The 18,636-nt window shown below is 45.2% G+C and overlaps 1 protein-coding gene across 4 annotated transcripts in view; it reads left to right on the forward strand.

Annotated features, from left to right (window-relative positions):
* Positions 1-1,156: 1,156 nt before the first annotated feature.
* Positions 1,157-18,636, forward strand: part of pkn1b (protein kinase N1b) — a 28,083-nt gene continuing 10,603 nt past the window's right edge. The window contains exons 1-5 of one of the 4 annotated variants that reach the window (XM_042086607.1): positions 1,157-1,951; positions 13,658-13,958; positions 14,605-14,750; positions 15,876-15,996; positions 17,611-17,756. In XM_042086607.1, coding sequence (XP_041942541.1) covers positions 1,928-1,951; positions 13,658-13,958; positions 14,605-14,750; positions 15,876-15,996; positions 17,611-17,756 — 738 coding nt within the window. In that variant the 5' untranslated portion in view covers positions 1,157-1,927. Of the gene's footprint in view, positions 1,952-9,983; positions 10,127-11,103; positions 11,433-13,657; positions 13,959-14,604; positions 14,751-15,875; positions 15,997-17,610; positions 17,757-18,636 lie in introns of those variants that run through there. The other 3 variants (XM_042086605.1, XM_042086604.1, XM_042086606.1) reach the window with 3 other exon arrangements.

The following is an 18,636-nucleotide window of genomic DNA, read 5'->3' on the forward strand; positions in this document are numbered from 1 at the left end:
TATTGTTCCAGAATATTGGTATTTATATTCATGCAGTTTTGATACAGTCTGACAAAGAACAATGACAACTAATCATTCTAGACAAAATGCAGAATGTTTGAAGGTAGGCCTAATCTAGAATTTGAGTTCTTTGCCTCGTCGTTATAGGCCTGGTAGGCTATGTTACGTGTTTGAATAAAATTACTTTAACGTTGAATATTATTATTTTTTGAATTTGTGTTTTTGAGACAGTCATGATAGTTTTATACTGTTAGATATTTGATATTTGTAGCCTAAGTAGGTTATGTACTTTCTTTGATGTAGGCTGTACTGAAAATATGCTGCTAGGGAGTATTTTGCAATGTAATTGTGGAAATTATGTTGCTCATCTGAAAATAAAGGGTTGCTCAAACAGAAGCTGACAGATCCTCTTGTTTAATTAATTATCATGATATGTATCTGGAGACAATTGTCGACTGCAGTGTCAATAGGCCTTTAACTTGTCGGTGTTTTTATTCTGTGACGCATTGAACTCAGATGACCACTAGGGTGCGCGACAGACTCGTTAAATAGGCAAGACTCACTCAAGGTAATGGTTAACACAATGCAAACGAGCAAACGAGTCCGGCAATTAACAATTGACAATAACCTGACAAAACGGCTACACATACCAGTCTAAACCGTTTTAATTATGGGTAGAGAAAGCTTACTAAGGGCTGAAGAAATGTTTTTATATGTCTAGTGCTATGCCTCCTCACCCACTTCTTTTTCTGACATTATCATAGACACATGTCCATAGTGAAAATCATTCGAAAGTAGCCACACCTGCCTTTTCTTGTAGGCTATATGGGTTAGGGCCAGTTGGACAACCACCACTTGTCAACTTGGCCTAGGCTACTGATAAGAGTAGGCCTATTATGGTTATTGGCCTATTATAAGGCATACTAGCCTACTACTTGGCAACTATTGTAATACTACTACTACTACTACTACTACTACTAATAATAATAATAATAATATGATCATCATTCTTATTATTAACATGAAAATCGTTTAACTATGTAAATCTATATCAACAGTTGGTCTTAGCCGATTCCCAAGATTGAAAAAGCGCTATGGTTGGTAACAAACACGTCACATGACCGATGCGGACCCCTCGCTCTTCCTTTCGCTCCCGCCACTCATCCGAATGCGCGAGCATCAGCAGGACTTTTATTAGAGGGGGCCCGGCTAGTCATGTCAATTGTCTCCGCACTGACAAAAGCAAACCCAGGTCTCAACCGTGAGATATCGCCGGTCCTGAAAAATGTCTACTGTTTGAATTCAATGAGGACTTTGGCAAGCTAAAATTGGACCTACCGGAATAAAAACAACGCGTATAAGGTGGCGACACTGTCAACGTCGAATGTCGAAGACTATTCCAATGTGTATTCTACAGCAGAATGGACGAAATGGTGTTCTGGCGTGATTTCAATCATTTTGATCCGAATGGGAAATTGTGGTAGCCTAGGCTAGTCATTTAGCGAGAGTAACCGGCGTTTGGCTCTACGTTGGCATCTGTCTTATCATCAATGCTTTGTGTCTCCAACTTTTTCTTTGCACAAATTTGTGCTTGAAACTGTCGGTGCCAGACTATGTTGCCCGCAATAAGGTTTTGCCTGTCAGGGATGTGGAGGATCGACAGTGTTCCTCAGGCGTATCGTCTGGCCCCGCATTGTGGTCTGCTGTAAGGTAAAGACATTTTGCCTACCTGATGTCCCCCCCGGAGGATATTCGCACGTATTGGAAATCGCATTTGATATGTTGTTTCTTCTACCAATAATTGCTGCTATGAACTGACGATCTTGGACAGAGACTCTAAACTTCCCATCACAAGCACCGGCCATTTGACCGAAATAAGTGGTATTTTTAAATCGTTTAGGCGGTTGCCTATTACGCACAATAAAACATGGCCAACAATGACTCAATACAGGTAAGTGTCCTGGTCGAAATGTATGGGTCATCCTCACTTCACATTTGTGAATATTGTTAATATTTAATATTTAACATGTCTTTACATCTGATCAGCCTATGTCTGATGCCATGTGGGTAGTATTATTTTCCCCAGAAATGTAACTACATGGGTTATATAAGTGTAACAGTCTACTAAAGAGGCCTTTAGAATTCTGAAAATAAATATTGAATCATATTACCTAAATAGAAATTAGTTTTGTACAAAGTGACAAAGTATATTTAGTACTCCATATGAACTACACATAGATGTTTTTAGGAAAGCATTAGTGTGGTGTACTCTGTAGGCTAGTGGTTTAAAGTTATGAGCCCTGTGTCCCAGGCAGGCATATAATGAGAGCGGGATTGAGTTACTACACAACCGTGCAGATGGCAACTCCAGCTCAGAAAAAGTGGATCGTCAGTTCACTCTTGTGAGAAGTGTTGAAAAATTGAACAGCACCTCTCTTAAACCAATGCCAGAACCTAACACCTCACTCCCGAATGGGTCAGACATATCGTATTCAAGCATGGTTTTAGGGGTCATTGCTATTAGTGACCAGTTCCATGCTGTTGCTTCAGTCATATAGCAAGATGGTATGTGGCCAAGGCTAGTGAATATAGGTATGCGATGATACACCTGTGCTCAGGATAGTCTGTGCTGGTGTCATGTGACAGGAACATGAGAGCGGCTCAGGTAAGTTAGCCCAAAGGGATCTATCTCTCTCTCAGCTTGTATTCACAGAGATAGTTAAAACCTGAGTGGAGTTCTTTATGTTCGCAGCGCAAAAGGCTAAGGTTAACTTCTCCTTTTTTCAAATTCAAATTTGTTGCATAGTGTATGATGTTTTGTACTTCTCCACAAGTTCTTCTTTCTTTGTTGTGGTCCCTTTCTTTCTTTGCAGGAATCAAACTGTTCCTTAAAGCCAGAGGAACTACCGCATAGCTCTTGCATTGCTACAAAAAAAAAAAGACTTCCGGTTGCCCACAACCAGAGAGAGTCTTTTAAATGGAATGATTTATGCAGATGCACTGGGGGATCTCATGGGATGTGTGTTGGGTGGGATTGGATTGACCACTGTGCTGCGGCCCGCCCTTTATTTCCCCGTCCGTCCGTTTGATTGAGTTGAACTGAGCAGGGCTCTGGAGTGGATGCTGATGAGCTGACCCCACGGCTGCTCACAGTCTCAGATGGGGCTGTGATTGGGCATGATTGCTCCATTTTCACTCACCCTCAGGGTACGGTCCACATGAGCTGCTCGCTTTTGTGGCGGATGAGACAGTAAATTCAAGCAAGGGAGTGGGTCTGAAATGATTGTCAGATTTTTTACCAGTTGACCTCATGCACCCCATAGCCCATCTCTCTCCCTCTCTCTCTGTCACTCACTCTCTCTTTGCAACTCTCTCTCTCCTCCATCTTTCTCTTTTTCTCCCCCTTCTGTTACTGTTCTCTTTGTCCCTCTCTGCCATCCGTTCTGCTCTCCATTATCGTAAGTCCTCTGTGCCAGTTTCAGTTCCATTAAAGGACACACTTTATCAGCACTTTTGTATCTCCCGGTCTTCTTGCTTCTTTTGCGCCGATCTTTGTGTCATGTTTGTATTTTATATCTCTCTACTAGACACCCTTTCAATCAGTCAGGGTTGAGAGCTTTGCTGGTTCCACAGCTCTGTGAGTGCATATCATAGAAATATATACACGGTCACTTCTGGTATTAATTTTTGATTAAAAAAAATTTGATTAATTTTCTTCAAAGCCCAGTGGCCTGTCTGTTAAGGCTGAGGTCGGTCATTATGCACAATAATACCCCTCCCTCTCAGTCCTGTCTGTCTGTCTCTCTGCTTTTTGCCAAATTACTTTTTATTGATTGTGTGTTGGAGACCCGAGACGTTTGTTTGGTCAATCGCTCAGGGTAATGGCCCCTGGAAAAAAAAACCTCGGCGAACAAACACACGGAGAGTCGTGAGGAGTTCCAGACACCTGATGCAGGCACATGTGTCTGCATGCGGCACCGCCGGATGGCTTGTGCCACCTCATTCACAACAACATTTTGTGGGTCCCAGCTGTCTTAGCCCGTCGTGGAGGGGTATAATAGGATTAGAGGGGCCCCAAAATGCTGCAGTCAGTCAGTCAGTCTCGACGGCCACCATGACAGTGACTCTTACAGCCCCCTGCTTCAGCCCCCCTGGCACCTCCCATGTTGGCTGGGGGATTAAGACAGGCAATCCACCCAGCCTCTCAGACCCACCGCCTGTCCAGCTGCTGAGGGACAGGGGCACGAGAGCCAATGGTCCCACCCCACACATGTAGCATGTTGCCGGAGTTATTTGGTCACACACACACATATACTGTATATATATATATATATATATATATATATATATATATATATATATAATGATTTTCAAAATACATGTATGGCTTTTGGCTTTCCTAAATGGCAACTCAATATACCTGAACCCGCTTTTACAGATTTTTGACTTAATTTACCCCGCCACGCCCATTTATACAAATTCTTGAGTCTTTATCCGTAATTTATTTTATTTCATTTTTACATGATGGAATACTTATGCAACAGTAATTGTCCGGTTTAAATACAGACATCCAAGAAAGAGACCACAGTAAACACACATCTCTCGTTCACTCAAGACATTGTTATGGCCCTGCCTATTTACAATTTTTGTTATTGTGTGTGGAAGTCGTGGTGACAGTTTTGAGAGCTTAATTTGGACTCATATATGTATAGGGGCACAGAGCATGATTCTGGAATTGACTTTTAATACAAGCAGTGTAAGAGAGAAGGTTATAGAACAGCTATTGGTTACCTAGGGAGATAAGGATATGTAGTCCGCTGTTGACTGTCTTGGGTGAGCCTTTGATAGTGTTCATATTTGGTTTGTTTTCATAAAGCGACGAAAAAATACATGGAAAGCCTAATTTGAGTGATTTGATTGAAATGTTTTGGGAAGCAGTTATGAAAGGTTTCTCCCTGTGGATGACTTATCAGAGGATGACGTTGATTGCTTTACCAACTTGGTTATAACATGATGTTTATAAATAGTTACAAAAACAAGTGATGTAAAGTGATAAGGTGAGCCTGAGCTTTTGTTTCCATGCCCTGTGTCTTTTGATCATTATCACCATTATTTGCATCTTGGAAAGAAAAATATCCAACGAAACTGGATGGTTTGCTGGTTCTTCCTCTTCCTTTGGTATAAATGATGGTCTTTTAAAAGCAAAGACCTATGATGACTCCTGTCATCTATTTTAGATGAGACCGCCGTGGTTTATGGCCTCTTTATCTTTGGGATGCTGTGGTGGTGCTGCCCTCCCCAACATGCTGCTGACATTGGCCCCGCCAGCTCGCGGCACCTTTGATCCAAATCTCGCCTCCGTTTTTTCCCAGCTCCCGCTTAAAAAGGCCTCTCTATCCCCTCCCCGTTATACCCCCAGTGGCAATCGAATCCTCTTTGTGTCTAAGAACCTCATTCCAGTCTCCAGACTGCAGCAGCGTGGGGAACACAGCGCCACGAGTTGTGTATTTTGGTCCGTTATGCAATCCGCCACATGCATACATGTATGCACAATGACACTTTGTTTGTGATATGTTCTGGCTTTTTTTTCTCTCTCTCTCCTTGCCAAGCCCTGCTCATTGATGGCTGTTAAATCATCAGTAGAAGTAAAGACAGGGATTATCATCTGCTTTATCAGAGAGGCTCTTAACCCGACGGCCATAATCATTTTTAATCTGCTTTCCACCCCCACTGGCCCCCCTACACCTCCCAGTCCAATTGCCATTAGAAATCAGGTTTGCCATTTATTTATTTTTCATAGCGCCCTTCACATCGTGTTCCGGAAGAAAGTGCCTGGGTCATCGAACGTTTCAGGTGTTGTGGAAGGCCTTTGTGTCCCAGATGTGTGTCTGAGTTTCATACTTTGCTTGAGTACAAAAGTGGAATGAGGGTAAGAGAGAAAGACAGAGAGAGGGAAAAATGCTATGGTGATGGTTCATTATGCATATGCAGTGGCTTTTGTCCAAGACTGGTTGAAAATGTTCAAGTGTGCAAAAATATAAAAAGACGCAAGTGTGTTCACTCCCTCACAGGCAATATAAATGATGGGGAACGCTGCACACACATATTATTATATGCTGTTTTGGGACAATTTCTGCGCCCCAAGAAGAGAACTGGGTTCATCTCAGTGAGGTCACTCCTGCCGTATATCACTTGAGCCTTGAGGCACACCGCACTTTTTACCCAACCTGGAATGTGCAGGCAAAAGGGATGTTGATGATGTGGTCTCCCAGGGCCTAGAGCGGAGCAGAGCAGCAGACGTTGCTATGAACTCTCAGTGTAAACCCCTAATGCTCGCCCAGCCCTGCACTTGTCGATGTGTGTTTGTACTGTGGCCACGTTCCACTGCGCTGCCAGTCGTCCCTGCCCAGGGTGGTGTTAGCATTACTCATCAGTGGCCTGCCACAGTTTTGAATAGGTCTGCTGGGAAAGCATCACATCATATCACGCTCTCTATGCTCCGTGCTGCAGGGTGGAGGGCAGACTCTCAGGCCAACACCCTCGGAAGTAAGACGACCAGACAGCCCTGCAACCTCCAGCCTATTTGGCTGAGGTACGTTGTTTGGGGGGGGGGGGGGGGGGGGGCAATTTATTGAACTTCACTAGAGCAAGTTCACCCCCACTAACCTGAATTTACTGCTGATTGCAAAACAGTATATCTCTGAGCGATAAAAAGAAAACACTATGCACACTACTATAAAATACTACATAGGGCTCATCATGTAATATAAATGGGTTGATGGAGATGGAACTTTTTCACAGCCTAACTACTTCCTCACACATCATAGGTGAATCACTTACCTCAATGCAGATCACAGAAGGGTATTCAGATAGTCACCATCTCAATTACTTGCAATGGAGCACATCAGGGAGAGGAATATCTTTCGCGAACACAACTGGTGGTTGAAACACGGAGCAGGGGGAAGATAGAACTTGTAGGCCACAGTGGGGAGTTCCAGCTGACTTCCCTTGAAGGGAACATGACCTCTGTGTAAGCACAGCTTCCAACCCAGTCTGCAGGGTTACATGGGGACACTTTTCCATAGTCTAACCACTCCAGAGGACGCTGTCAGGAACGCAACATGTCTTTAGACATGGCATGAGCACCGCAAAGGGTTTTTACAAAGACCATGCACCACAATGACCATCAGTTCAGAGGGATCATGTTGGCATTTTGCTTTGACAACAGTACTGACAAATTTCAGGCCCAGCTGAATTTGAACACAGGCCTGTCCTTCTTCATTTGTTGCCCTGGTCTTCACCATCGCAGGTCTCCCTCTCCTCGGATGAGCTTGCTCACATTTCTGACCTCGTTTTTTGTCAGGCTGCCCCCAGCGCTTGGCAGTGCATTCACACAAACAGTCTCTTAAGAGGATGAACTGCCTCACAATGACACCATTCATGGTGATCTGGCTGCACCAGCTGTGCAGGCCCTTTTATGCAGCTGACGTCTACGCACACACATACACACACACACACACACATACACAAACATTTCATACAGCGGGCCACAGAAATATGCATACACCCTCATGGTTGCGCACAGACATACACAAACGCTGGTGTCCTCAGATACAGCAGCTGTGTGTCTCAGTTTCCACACACCCCCGTAAAAGCCTTTGCAAGGCACCCTTGGAAAAAGAAACTAAGAGTGCCCAGACATAACTGAAACTGACTTGCGGGTTATTCCCCCCTCACACAGAGGGCTTTTAAGGATCACTGGGCCATCTGTTTCAACACAGGATATCTGTGCCTAGTGGTGTCAGGACAGTGGTGGCAAGCAATGGCACCGTTCAATGTTTCAGAAACATTGTAAGACATCACCTCTGGTGTCTGGGTGAGTCCTACTCCTCCCCCGAGCATCTACCCACCTTGCCTCTGCTGAGATTGAGCAGGAAGTGTGCTGCTGCCCTGAAAGTCACTGTACTTGTGACTGGAGCATCACTGACTGCTGTTTTATTCATGGTCGCCGCCTGACGTGTGCTCAGTGTATTTCCTGCTGTGTGTCTCTGATTTGTTAGCCTCTCCTGAGCGGTGCTTAAGCACAGGCACTGGGTTTGTGAGGTAGCCTTTGTGTATTTGTGTGTGTGTGTGTGTGTGTTTGAGTGGTGGGTTAAGTAACTGGAATTCGCTGTAAGCCCCCCAGCCTCTCGTAACCCAAATCCAGAGGCTGACGCTGAATTGGGTTGTGTAGAGACGGGTGTGTGATGTGAATTCAGATGAGACAAAAAAAACCTCTACCCTGTTTATTTACCTATGGAACTATTTTCATTGTGTGTGTATGTTGGTATATGTGTGTTTGTGTGTCCACGTGTGTGAATGTGTACTGTACATGTGTGTATGTGTTTAACCGACATGATGTCATAATACTGACATCATGTAGATCATCATGTCAAGACTGATTGTCTAAAAAAAAAGTGATTTTAAAATGTACATTTTTGTAGTATGTCATACACCATGTTATTATTTTTATGTTGACTTCAAACATGGTAGTCATAAACAGGAGCAGGTTACACTGCCCTACACTAAATAACCTTGTCTGAAGGAGTGTTGGCTTAATGAATCATCGTTTTAATGCTCCCTTCCACCCCTCATCGTTTTCCCCCTGTCATTTCTCAGAATTGCCGATTTACCAGATAATGTGGTTAAAGTGCTAATATTATTAAATGCCTGTGCTTGCATAATCACGGCTCAGTGCATTAATTGAGTAAAACAGCATCAAGCCAGCAGACAGTTAAAGTTCAACGTGACTTAAAGGGACATCAGGCAAGCCTGATGCTTTTTCTCTACGAAACTCCCCCTCGCTCGGTCTGAAGCTCTTTTCCTTTTCTTTGCGTCTGCTGTCAAGGGTTTTCGCTGCTTCTTCGCCGGCTCTGCCATTATTCACACGTTTGCAACAAACGCTAGCGTTTCGTTAGCCTGCCTCTGTGCTGTAAACTGATCCTGCTTCAGTCGGCGGGTAGGATACACCGAACTTGCATGTGGGATATTCTTCCTACAGGCAGTAGGGGCGGGCGAGAAAGCCTTCATTCGCCCCGTAATGAGTCATTTAACCATATACCGACTTACGAAGATGATTAATTAACACGAAAATGTTGCCTGGTGTCCCTTTAAGAGGAGCTGTGCTGGTATGTGTGTGGCAGGAAGAAGCCTAAAATATACACCCACACATGAAAACATATATGATCACTGTCACACAGTGACATGCACTTATCCAGACAAATACATGCATTCCTGCACAAACATATACCCCCCGCCCCCCCCCCCCCCCCCCCCCCACACACACACACACACACACACACACACACACACACATACACACACAAACACACCCACACACATACACTTTCAATAAGCCATCCCAGAAGAGTGGAGAGTGAACTGTGTGTGGAAGAGGCAGCGAGCAGGGCCGTGGATAAGGACGAGAGGCTTTCTTGTCTATATATAGCAGTGCTCGTGCCGGCGGACCATTAAAACTTCATTGGAGGGACGGCTCTGGGTCCTCGCATGGCTCACAGACTGAGAGTGTGTGTGTGTGTCTCGCCCGTCGCACACCACTACACAGCCCTCAGTCCAGGACGCCGCTGCTGCTGTGACGGCTGCAAATCTAGCTCTGCTCTGTGATTGTTCTGCTCTTGTAGCTGAGCTGTGGCCAGCAGTTTCACACACATACACACTCATACATATTCTGTCTCTCTCTCTCTCTCACTCACATACACACAAATATACTGCTCATGGGCACATTTTGTGGTAAAGGGATGCTTCTTTGTCTTTCATGTCACACACAATTAAGCACAGGTAGCCAACATAATTTCCTGTACTTCTCAGGGAAGTTTAGTTTGAGGAGTTCCTCTTATTGCGGGCTGCTGTGTTTTGCGTCAAGGAGAGTGAGAGAGAGAAAAAAACAGTTGGTTGAATATAGAGAGAACCACTCTGTCTCGATCTCAGTGTCAGATAAAAACAAGGACGGTGAAGAACTGTGCTGATGCACACTCCTCCTGGTCAGCGATGTTCCGTGACACACGCGCATACACACAGGAGGCTCCGGAGCTCATCTCTGCTGGAATGGATGGGGATCTTTGTGCATGTAGGTACTCCTTCTCTCTGGCACAGGATGCTTATTGTTGGTGAGCAGTGAGTCTGGCCAGCTGTCTTTTACCACCTCTCCACTGTCTGATCTGATAGCACACTGCTGTGTCAGACGTTTACTGTATTTGTGTGTGTGTGTCTGTGTATTAGTTTATGATACACATGACAAGTGTGTATGTATGTGTGCGTTTGTACATATGTATGTGAATGGTGTGCACTCAGGAAGTAGTTGTGCTGTGAGCCTGGGGAGGTTTCACTTCCTCCTGAGTGGCTGAGGCCGAGGTGGAGCCTGAGCTCCAGACCCTCTCTGGCCTCCCTGCGGCGAAGCTTGCCTGTCTGGCACGTGACGCCTGAATCACTGATGCAAGCTGATGATAGGGAAGGAGAAAGGGGGTCGGCTAGAGAAGTGGGACTGTGAAAATGTCAGCTTTAGTTGTCCATGAGGTACGCTCTCGTACTTCTAGATAGTAGTTCTACATCTCCCTCTCCCGCTTCATCTCTCCCTCTCTCTCTCGCTCTATCTTTCTCTCTTTTTATCTCTATCTATCTATCTAATTCTCTCTCTCTATCTGTAACCCCTCATCCCCACATGTTTCCATCTATTTCTGTCTGCTGTGCTCCTTGCCTCACTCAGATTTCGGGAAGTGTGATGGTGATGACAGTACCAAACTTGGTTGAATGTTATCTTTGTTAAATCATATAAGCTTTCCTTATGAGTTTCCTCAACCTACATTTGAAAGCTTTAATGAAAATATTGAGAAATGTTAACTTCCGATTGTGATGATTCAGCTTCTCCAGTAGACTCACAGATATATATCTAACCGAGCTCAGATTAGAGTCTGATGGTGTAGTTAGGTGCTCACCATGCAGAAGAAATGGGCAAAAGCAGGAAGCTCTGTGGCTTCGCGCTGTCTCATTGTATGTGACAGTCCTCTCTCTCTCTCTCTTGCTCATTCGCTTGCTCAGTCTGTAGAAATGAACAGGAAGCTCGGGTGGGGCTGAGTCTCTATCTCTTCAGTCATTTCTCTCTTTCTTTCGCGGTATTCTTCAGTTAGTCATACTTTGCTGAAGTTTTCTGTCCGAATCCTCCAGATTTGTGTATTTAGGGTAACAAGCCTGAAGGTAGGGGCACAGGGGCAGAAACGGAGGTTTGAACCTGTCTAGCAGGTGCAGTAGGGACAGTATCTGCACTTGGGGCCATGGCCAGTGAGGGAGCAATAAGCGAGGGCCCTGCCGAGCAAGACACCTGCAACAGTCCCAATGACTCGGGAGAGCTTGACCCACTGGTAGGGAACAATGCTCAGGTATGAAGTGGCTTGTGTGTGTGTGTGGGTGTATGTTTTTGGTTTAGTATACTGTATGTATAAGGATATGTATATATACATTGTATTCATGTTTAGGATGCACGCTAATACACAGCACAATACAAACTAAAGCAAGTTAAAGTTTTAGTTTGAGGCCAGAATTCTGTGATTCAGAAGCTAATGCAACTTGGCCGCCATTGTGCTTCCTCATTAAGATGTTTTGTTTTTCTGCCATGTTGTAAACTTCATACAGCAGTAGCTTTACCATGACTTAATTTCATGGATTTAATGGGCAGGTCAACTTGTAGTAGTTTTACCTATCTAGGTTATTAGGAATGATGCGTGCTTATCTTTGTACCTGTGTGCATATGTGTGTTTACATGTGTAAGTATGTGTCGCAGATCCTGTTTCTGCCTCACTTCTTTGCCTCAAACACAGAGACTTTCTCATTCTTATTGTCACTTTGCTTGCTTTAATGAGAACACTTGATTTAATCAGAATATATTTCATTGTGCTCCAGGAAGCTCCTTTATCGTTAATAAGAGAGGAAATGAATTGACAGCTCTGCTGTCGAGGAAGATGGGTGTCCTATGGCAGCCATTTTGCAACAAAGCTTTGCCACGCACAGAGATTTATCGCTTGTGTTAAGAGACCCTCTTTCCCAGCTTCTCTCTCAGCCACTGCTGAGAAAGTGTGGGCACTACACTACTGTGTGTGTGAACACCTTACAACTTAAGATACGATGTGCGATATCTGAAGTGGCAGTGGAATGAGCTCTAGATTGCCAACTTAGAGAGAGCCAGAGTGGTCATAATCACGTTTAGTGATGGACTACTGGCCTGAAGCTCTTAGGAGAGTGACAGCTCTGAACAATCGGCTGGAGGATAAAATTGAGCTTTCTTAGTGGTTTTGTGTGTAATGTATGGGTGGGTAATGGGGATATTTGTGCACCAGTGTGTTTTTCTCTCTGTGTGTGTGTGTGTGTGCATGTGTGTGAGTGTGTGTGTGTGTGTATGTGTGTGTGTGTGTTTGCGATCATGACTGACATGTTGATGCATTACTGTGGAAGCTTGTGTTTGTATATGTGCTTTTGTGTTATTGTGTATGGGTGAATGGGTTTGTAAGTTTGATACACCCAGAGCAAAGGGGAATGTGAGTAGATATAGCTATGCTGACAGAGTGTCTGTCTCTGTTAGCTGTGTTGATCAGAAACGCTATTAGATTGATCTTTATCTCAATTAGCGCTGCTGGGATCTGTGCTAATCTTGTTAGCATGAACCGCTGGGAGATGGGAACTCTGAATCCACCAACCCAGCAGCCCACTGTTCTTAACCCCCAGCCTGGAAGAGAGCTGGTCCTGTGTAGAGTTAGCATGTTAGCATAGTTTTTCTATTCCCAGCAACCTGGAGCAGAGCTGACCCTATACACAAGAAATTCTTTCCTCACAGCTGATCCCAGCTCTCGTGTTGCTTGCCTCCCAAAACTAGCCCAGCTCTCTTACCTCTGCAAGAGTGTTTAGCGGATCGGCTCAGCGGAATGGCTTTATGGGTGTTACAACACCATGGCCGAGCTCTGTGTGAGGCCCTTTGTGAGATAATGGGTCCTAAGTTGGGTCCTAAGTTGGTGCACATGTGTAAACTGGCACGTAGTCTGGCTGGGCTCCCTTCAAGAGGGACTGCTCTCTCATGCAGATTGTGGGGGACCCTCTGACATTGTTTTGTGTCATGTATATTTGTGGTGTTGCCTGTTTCAAAAGATCTTGATACGGGGCCAGTGTCTTGCTCAGCTAATCCCCAGTGATCCGGTAGCATTGGCTCCAGTTTGGGCACCATGCAGACAGACAGGCAGGCAGGCAGGCAGACAGGCAGGCAGGCAGGGAGGCTCAGAAGGAGGGAGGCCGTGTTGGACGCCAGTTCAGTCGACCCGCCCATTAGGCTAATATCCCAACACACAATATGACAATTCAGCTCCATCCAGTGAGCTTGGTAATGCAATTAAGATGTCTGTGGCTGTTGTCTCTCTTGGCATGTGCAGTACCCCCCCCCACACACATTCCCCCACTCCTCTCTCTCTCTCTCTCTGTGGCGTCTGTATAAAGTTAATGATGTGAGCCTTGTGACTGAGGATTTTTGTTTGGCTCTATGAGAACGTGTGATAATGAAGGAATGTTAAATGTCCCTCTCTCTCTCTCTCTCTATCTCTCTCTCCATTCTCCCCATCTGCAGAGCGATCCAGATGGTCTGTCGGTGCTTGAGCAGCTGGGCCTGGACCAGAGTTCGGACCTGTCCGACTCGAATGTCCAGCAGCGGCTTGAGGAGCAGCGAGAGCGCATCCGCCGCGAGATCCGCCGCGAGCTCAAGATCAAGGAGGGCGCCGAGAACCTGCGCCGGGCCGCCACCGACAAGCGGCAGGCCCAGCAGGTGGATAGCCAGCTGCGCTCGTCCGGACGCAAGCTGGACAGCCTGCATGATCAGCTGCAGGAGCTGGACGCGCACATCGTGGTGAAGGGCCATGATGACAGCAAAGGTGCTTAGATTTACGGTCACTCTGAGAGTATGGCGTTTGAGTTTGGCGGTGTTGAATGGGTGGTTTAATCTTGAGTTATTCGACTTGGTATCATAGAAAAAAAGTGAGTGTGAAAGTGTTTAGCTTACAATCTCCTGTTGACAGATTCTTTCGCAATATAGCCATTTTCACCCTCAGTAAACAAGAACCGCTTTTCCCCAAATTGACTTTCTGTGCAGTGAAAGAATATATGTAGAGACTGCAGCTGCTGTTAAGCCAAGGTTTCATTCCTTTGTTCACTCAAAAATGTGGAAGAGATTTCTTTGGGGTTAGGGAGGAAATGGACTCCCCAGGGTTATTGGCACGGTGTGTGGATTTAATTTTAATGAGACATTTTCATATCGTAAGTATATTACTCTGGAAGCTTAGTGGTGTGTTATTATTTGACAAGTGAGGTGACTCATGTAATGTGAGGTTGAGGTCTGCAGGTACTGATTTCAAGTGAGAGCATAGTGAAGAAATGTTAATGAGCGCCATCCTTACTGTTTTACTCAAAGTAGGTCAGTGAGCACAGGCGTCCTCTTCAACTGAATTTCTATCGATTCGAACTTAAGTCTTAAGAAGTATTGCTAAGGTATATGTGACCTTTTGACCTTGACCTCCACAGATGACCCCCACTCTCCGGGGACAGTCAACCGCTCCTCGGCTAATGAGGACCGGATCGCGGCTCTGCAGCGGCAACTGAACATCGAGCTGAAAGTGAAGCAGGGGGCAGAGAACATGATCCCTATCTATGCCAACGGAGTCACCAAGGTGGGGTTCCCAGCCACTTAATGACTGTCTTCCTCTTTCACACTCACTCATTTAGTCCCTTCCATTTCAACTGCTCAGTCACTGGCTGCTAGGAATCTCAGTCACATTAAAGTCTTTAATTCATTCATCTCTTCATTCATTCATTCACAAACATGCCCACTCAATCACCTTCTGAGTGACCTGCTCAGTCAAACAGAGAGACAGTAATGAGTGGGCACTGACACTGCCTGTCTAAGGGCATTTATGAGTTACATCACTGTTGCCAGTTCTTCATATCAAAATCCTTTTAATCTTTTACAGTCTTTTCCGTTTTTCATCACTCTATCTCCCAGCTCTCTTTTTTTTATTGACTTAATCAATCTCCCATTCACTTAAAGGTGCCAAGGTGCCAAAAAATCAATTTTCCAATACTCCACATTCCATAAAAGATGGGACAGTATACCTCCAGAAAGTGAGTTTGTCTACCCTAGAGTAACAACCGAGACACATGTATTGCAGTTTGGCTGGCGGTTATGTTACCTGCATACTGCCTCCCATGGCCGAAACTGGTATTATGACACTTGTTGGGCTGTGGCTAGTAATTTAGCATGCTAATTCAGGTTGATATCTCTTCAGCACTATACCTTGTCATTTTTTTTAATGACATCATCGCCCTTATTTCCTCTCATTCTTTTGATGCGTTTAGCTAATTTTTTGGATATTTTTACCTCAATTCTTACACATGGCACCTTTAAGGTTTTTTCTTAGTCCACTTTTTTTCTGTCAATCTCTCATGTCCTTCTTTGTCTTGCCAACACAGTCTAGATTTCTTTTACCATTTGTTTGTTTGTGTCTCTTTCTGTCTTTCTCTTTCGATAACCTATTTTTCTCTTTTTTTACTCTTTCTCGTTCCCTCTCTGTTCTGTACAACAGTGTCAGTTTTGTGTGCCTACTGCTTCCTGTCACATGGCCCCTCTGTATGACTGCCTTCTCGCTGCTCACTGGCTCACTGCATCTGTGTGGTGAGGCAGAGCTGTCTTGTGGTGTGCTGTGTGTGTGTGTGTGTGTGTGTGTGTGTGTGTGTGTGTGTGTGTGTGTGCAGGTCTGCAGTTCGATCATGGCTGTGTGTTTCTGGTCTGTGCGCAGGACAAGAAGATGCTGCAAGCAGCTCAGCAGATGCTGCAGGACAGCAAGACCAAGATCGACATCATCCGCATGCAAATCCGCAAGGCCATGCAGGCCACAGAGCAGACCGAGGACACACAGGGTCAGTCTGACTGTCTATCTGTCTGAGTGTGTGTGTGTGTGTGTGTCCATCTGTCTGTCTGTCTGTCTGTGTGGTGTGTTTGACTGACTGTCTGTATGTTCCACTTTCTGTCTGTCTGTCTCAATGCACTCTGTTCTCCTGTCAGTGTGTCAGGTTGTTTATGAATCTGTCCCTCACTTTAATGCCCCGTCCATTGTCGTCCACACATCTATCTTCTCTCTCATCAACGTGTTTACCTTTCTCTGTTTTGTTTGTTGCTGTCTGCCTGAGCAGCAGTTTTTTTTTCCTTTCACCTCCCCACCAGGTTGTCTGTTTGTGTTGTTGGTGATAAGAGCTACAGCTCCTCTGGTTAATGCATGAGTCACAGCGCTTTTGTGCCTTTTTTTTCTGATGCCTGTTGATATGTGAGTGTGTTGATCAGTGCGACTGTCTGTGGCGCAGCAGATCGATAGCCATTTTAGAACCGCTCTACGATTTCTGGCTCACCCACACTCTCACTCACTCACTCCCTTACTCTCTCACTCACTCACTCGCTCACTCAGGCTTAGCGCTACTCCCTCAGAGAGCTCAGCTTATGGCCTCAATAGAGAGATAGAGAGAGAAAGAGAGAGAGAGAGAGAGAGAGAGAGAGAGGTAGAGAGAGAGAGAGAGAGAGAGAGAAAGAAAGACCAGGAGATAGAGAAGAGGAATGAGAGGACATACAAAATCTGCAGGAAGGCAGAGAGGAAGTGGGGGAGAAAATAGACAAGGAAAGGAAGATGGAGATTGGAGGGGAGGGGGTAGAGGGGGTAATGGGGAGAAAATAGACAAGGAAAGGAAGATGGAGATTGGAGGGGAGGGGGGTAGAGGGGGTAATGGGGAGAAAATAGACAAGGAAAGGAAGATGGAGATTGGAGGGGAGGGGGTTAGAGGGGGTAATGGGGAGAAATAGGGGGAGGCAGAGCCCATAGCGAGTGCAGGAAGCAGTGCATAAAGCTTTAATGCACTCTAATGGTTCGTCTTTTTTTTTTTCAAAGTGCCCGGTCTCAGAGTCTCTTGTGGCTTTCCACTTCGTAAAGATGTGGAGAGCAAAGGTCTGTTGGGAGATCATAACCAAGGAGATAGAAACACAAGTACATGCACACACACACACACACACACACACACACACACACACACACAAGCACACCCACTCCTACATACACAGGCTTTGTGATATTGTTAAGATGGCAAATATTATGCTGCTCTCACAGTCATTAGAGTGGTATCTATGGTCATCAGAGAGCTAGTTATGTACACTTCAAATGCCATTTCAGCGGTGTATGTGTAATGTAGGGTGATGCGTAATGGTCTGGTGATGTTTATTGTTTATGATGTGTTATAAATACGCATTTAGACGCATTTGTTATACTATTTTCTTGTAACTGTTTTTTTCCAGTGCTTTGTGCTTGTTATGAGCAAAAATGTGCCTGTCTGGATATGTGAACATGCGTGGCTGTGTGTTTGTGTTTCCTTGCATTCGTATGTGTATATCTATGTATGTTGTGTTTGTGTGTCTATGTTATGTGAGCGGGAGTGTGTGTGTGTATGTGTGTGTGTGCTTATGGAGCTCTCTTTCCCTGTGGTGTCCTCTAGGGAAGCCCGACTTGTGTGGGGTGGAGTTGCGGATCGAGGAGCTGTGGCACCACTACCGTGTGGAGCACGCCATGGCTGAAGGAGCCAAGAACATCCTGCGACTGCTGGGAGCAGGCAAGGCCCAAGACAAGAAGGCCATGTCGGAGGTGAGGACAAACAATCATACACACTCAATCACTCATACTTATGTAACACACACACACACACACACACACACACACACACACACACACACACACACACACAAATACATGCACACACACACACACACACACACACACACACACACACACATACACACACACACATACACACACTCACACTCTCACACACACACTCACACTCTGTCTCTCTCTCACACACACACACACACACACACACACATGCTCAAACTCTGTCTCACACACTCACACTCACACTCACACCCACATGCTGTCACACATTGTGTTATTAGTAACAAAGCAAAGAGAGAGAACAGAGGTGTCTGAGGCAGTTAGACTCCCCAACAGAGCAGACAATCAGGGTCTCTATGTACAGTATAAACACATCATTAGTCTTTGGACAGGTGGTTGTTAGGCTGTAAGCAAAGTGAAACAAGCACTCCCGGTCTGGTCAACTTCAAGCACCGCTCTGTCAACCAGCTTTGTAACATAGAGATTCAAATAGTTGGAGTGAGAGAAGGTTAGCAGGCAGTGCTGATTGTCTTCTGAGGAACGATCCCCCACCCGTCATTATCGCCCCTATAACCTTATCTGACATCCTTACATTCCACAGGGGGCCATCACATGCACACACACAGGAAAATGACTTACTGTAACATGTACTTTTTTATTCAACATAGTCTTAGGCTCAGGCATTCAGGCTCATACTCACATATTACTACACGTGGTTAGATATAGTCAGAACATGGTCTTTGGAAACTTGTCCTTGACATTTAGAATTTTAATGAATTCTGCTGTCTGTCTGTTTCTACTGCGTACGGGTCACTACATTCTAAATTCTATAGACCCTTTCAACTACATAAAC

Source organism: Alosa sapidissima, chromosome 3 (assembly GCF_018492685.1).
Source record: "Alosa sapidissima isolate fAloSap1 chromosome 3, fAloSap1.pri, whole genome shotgun sequence".
In the NCBI taxonomy this organism is placed as follows: domain Eukaryota; kingdom Metazoa; phylum Chordata; class Actinopteri; order Clupeiformes; family Clupeidae; genus Alosa; species Alosa sapidissima.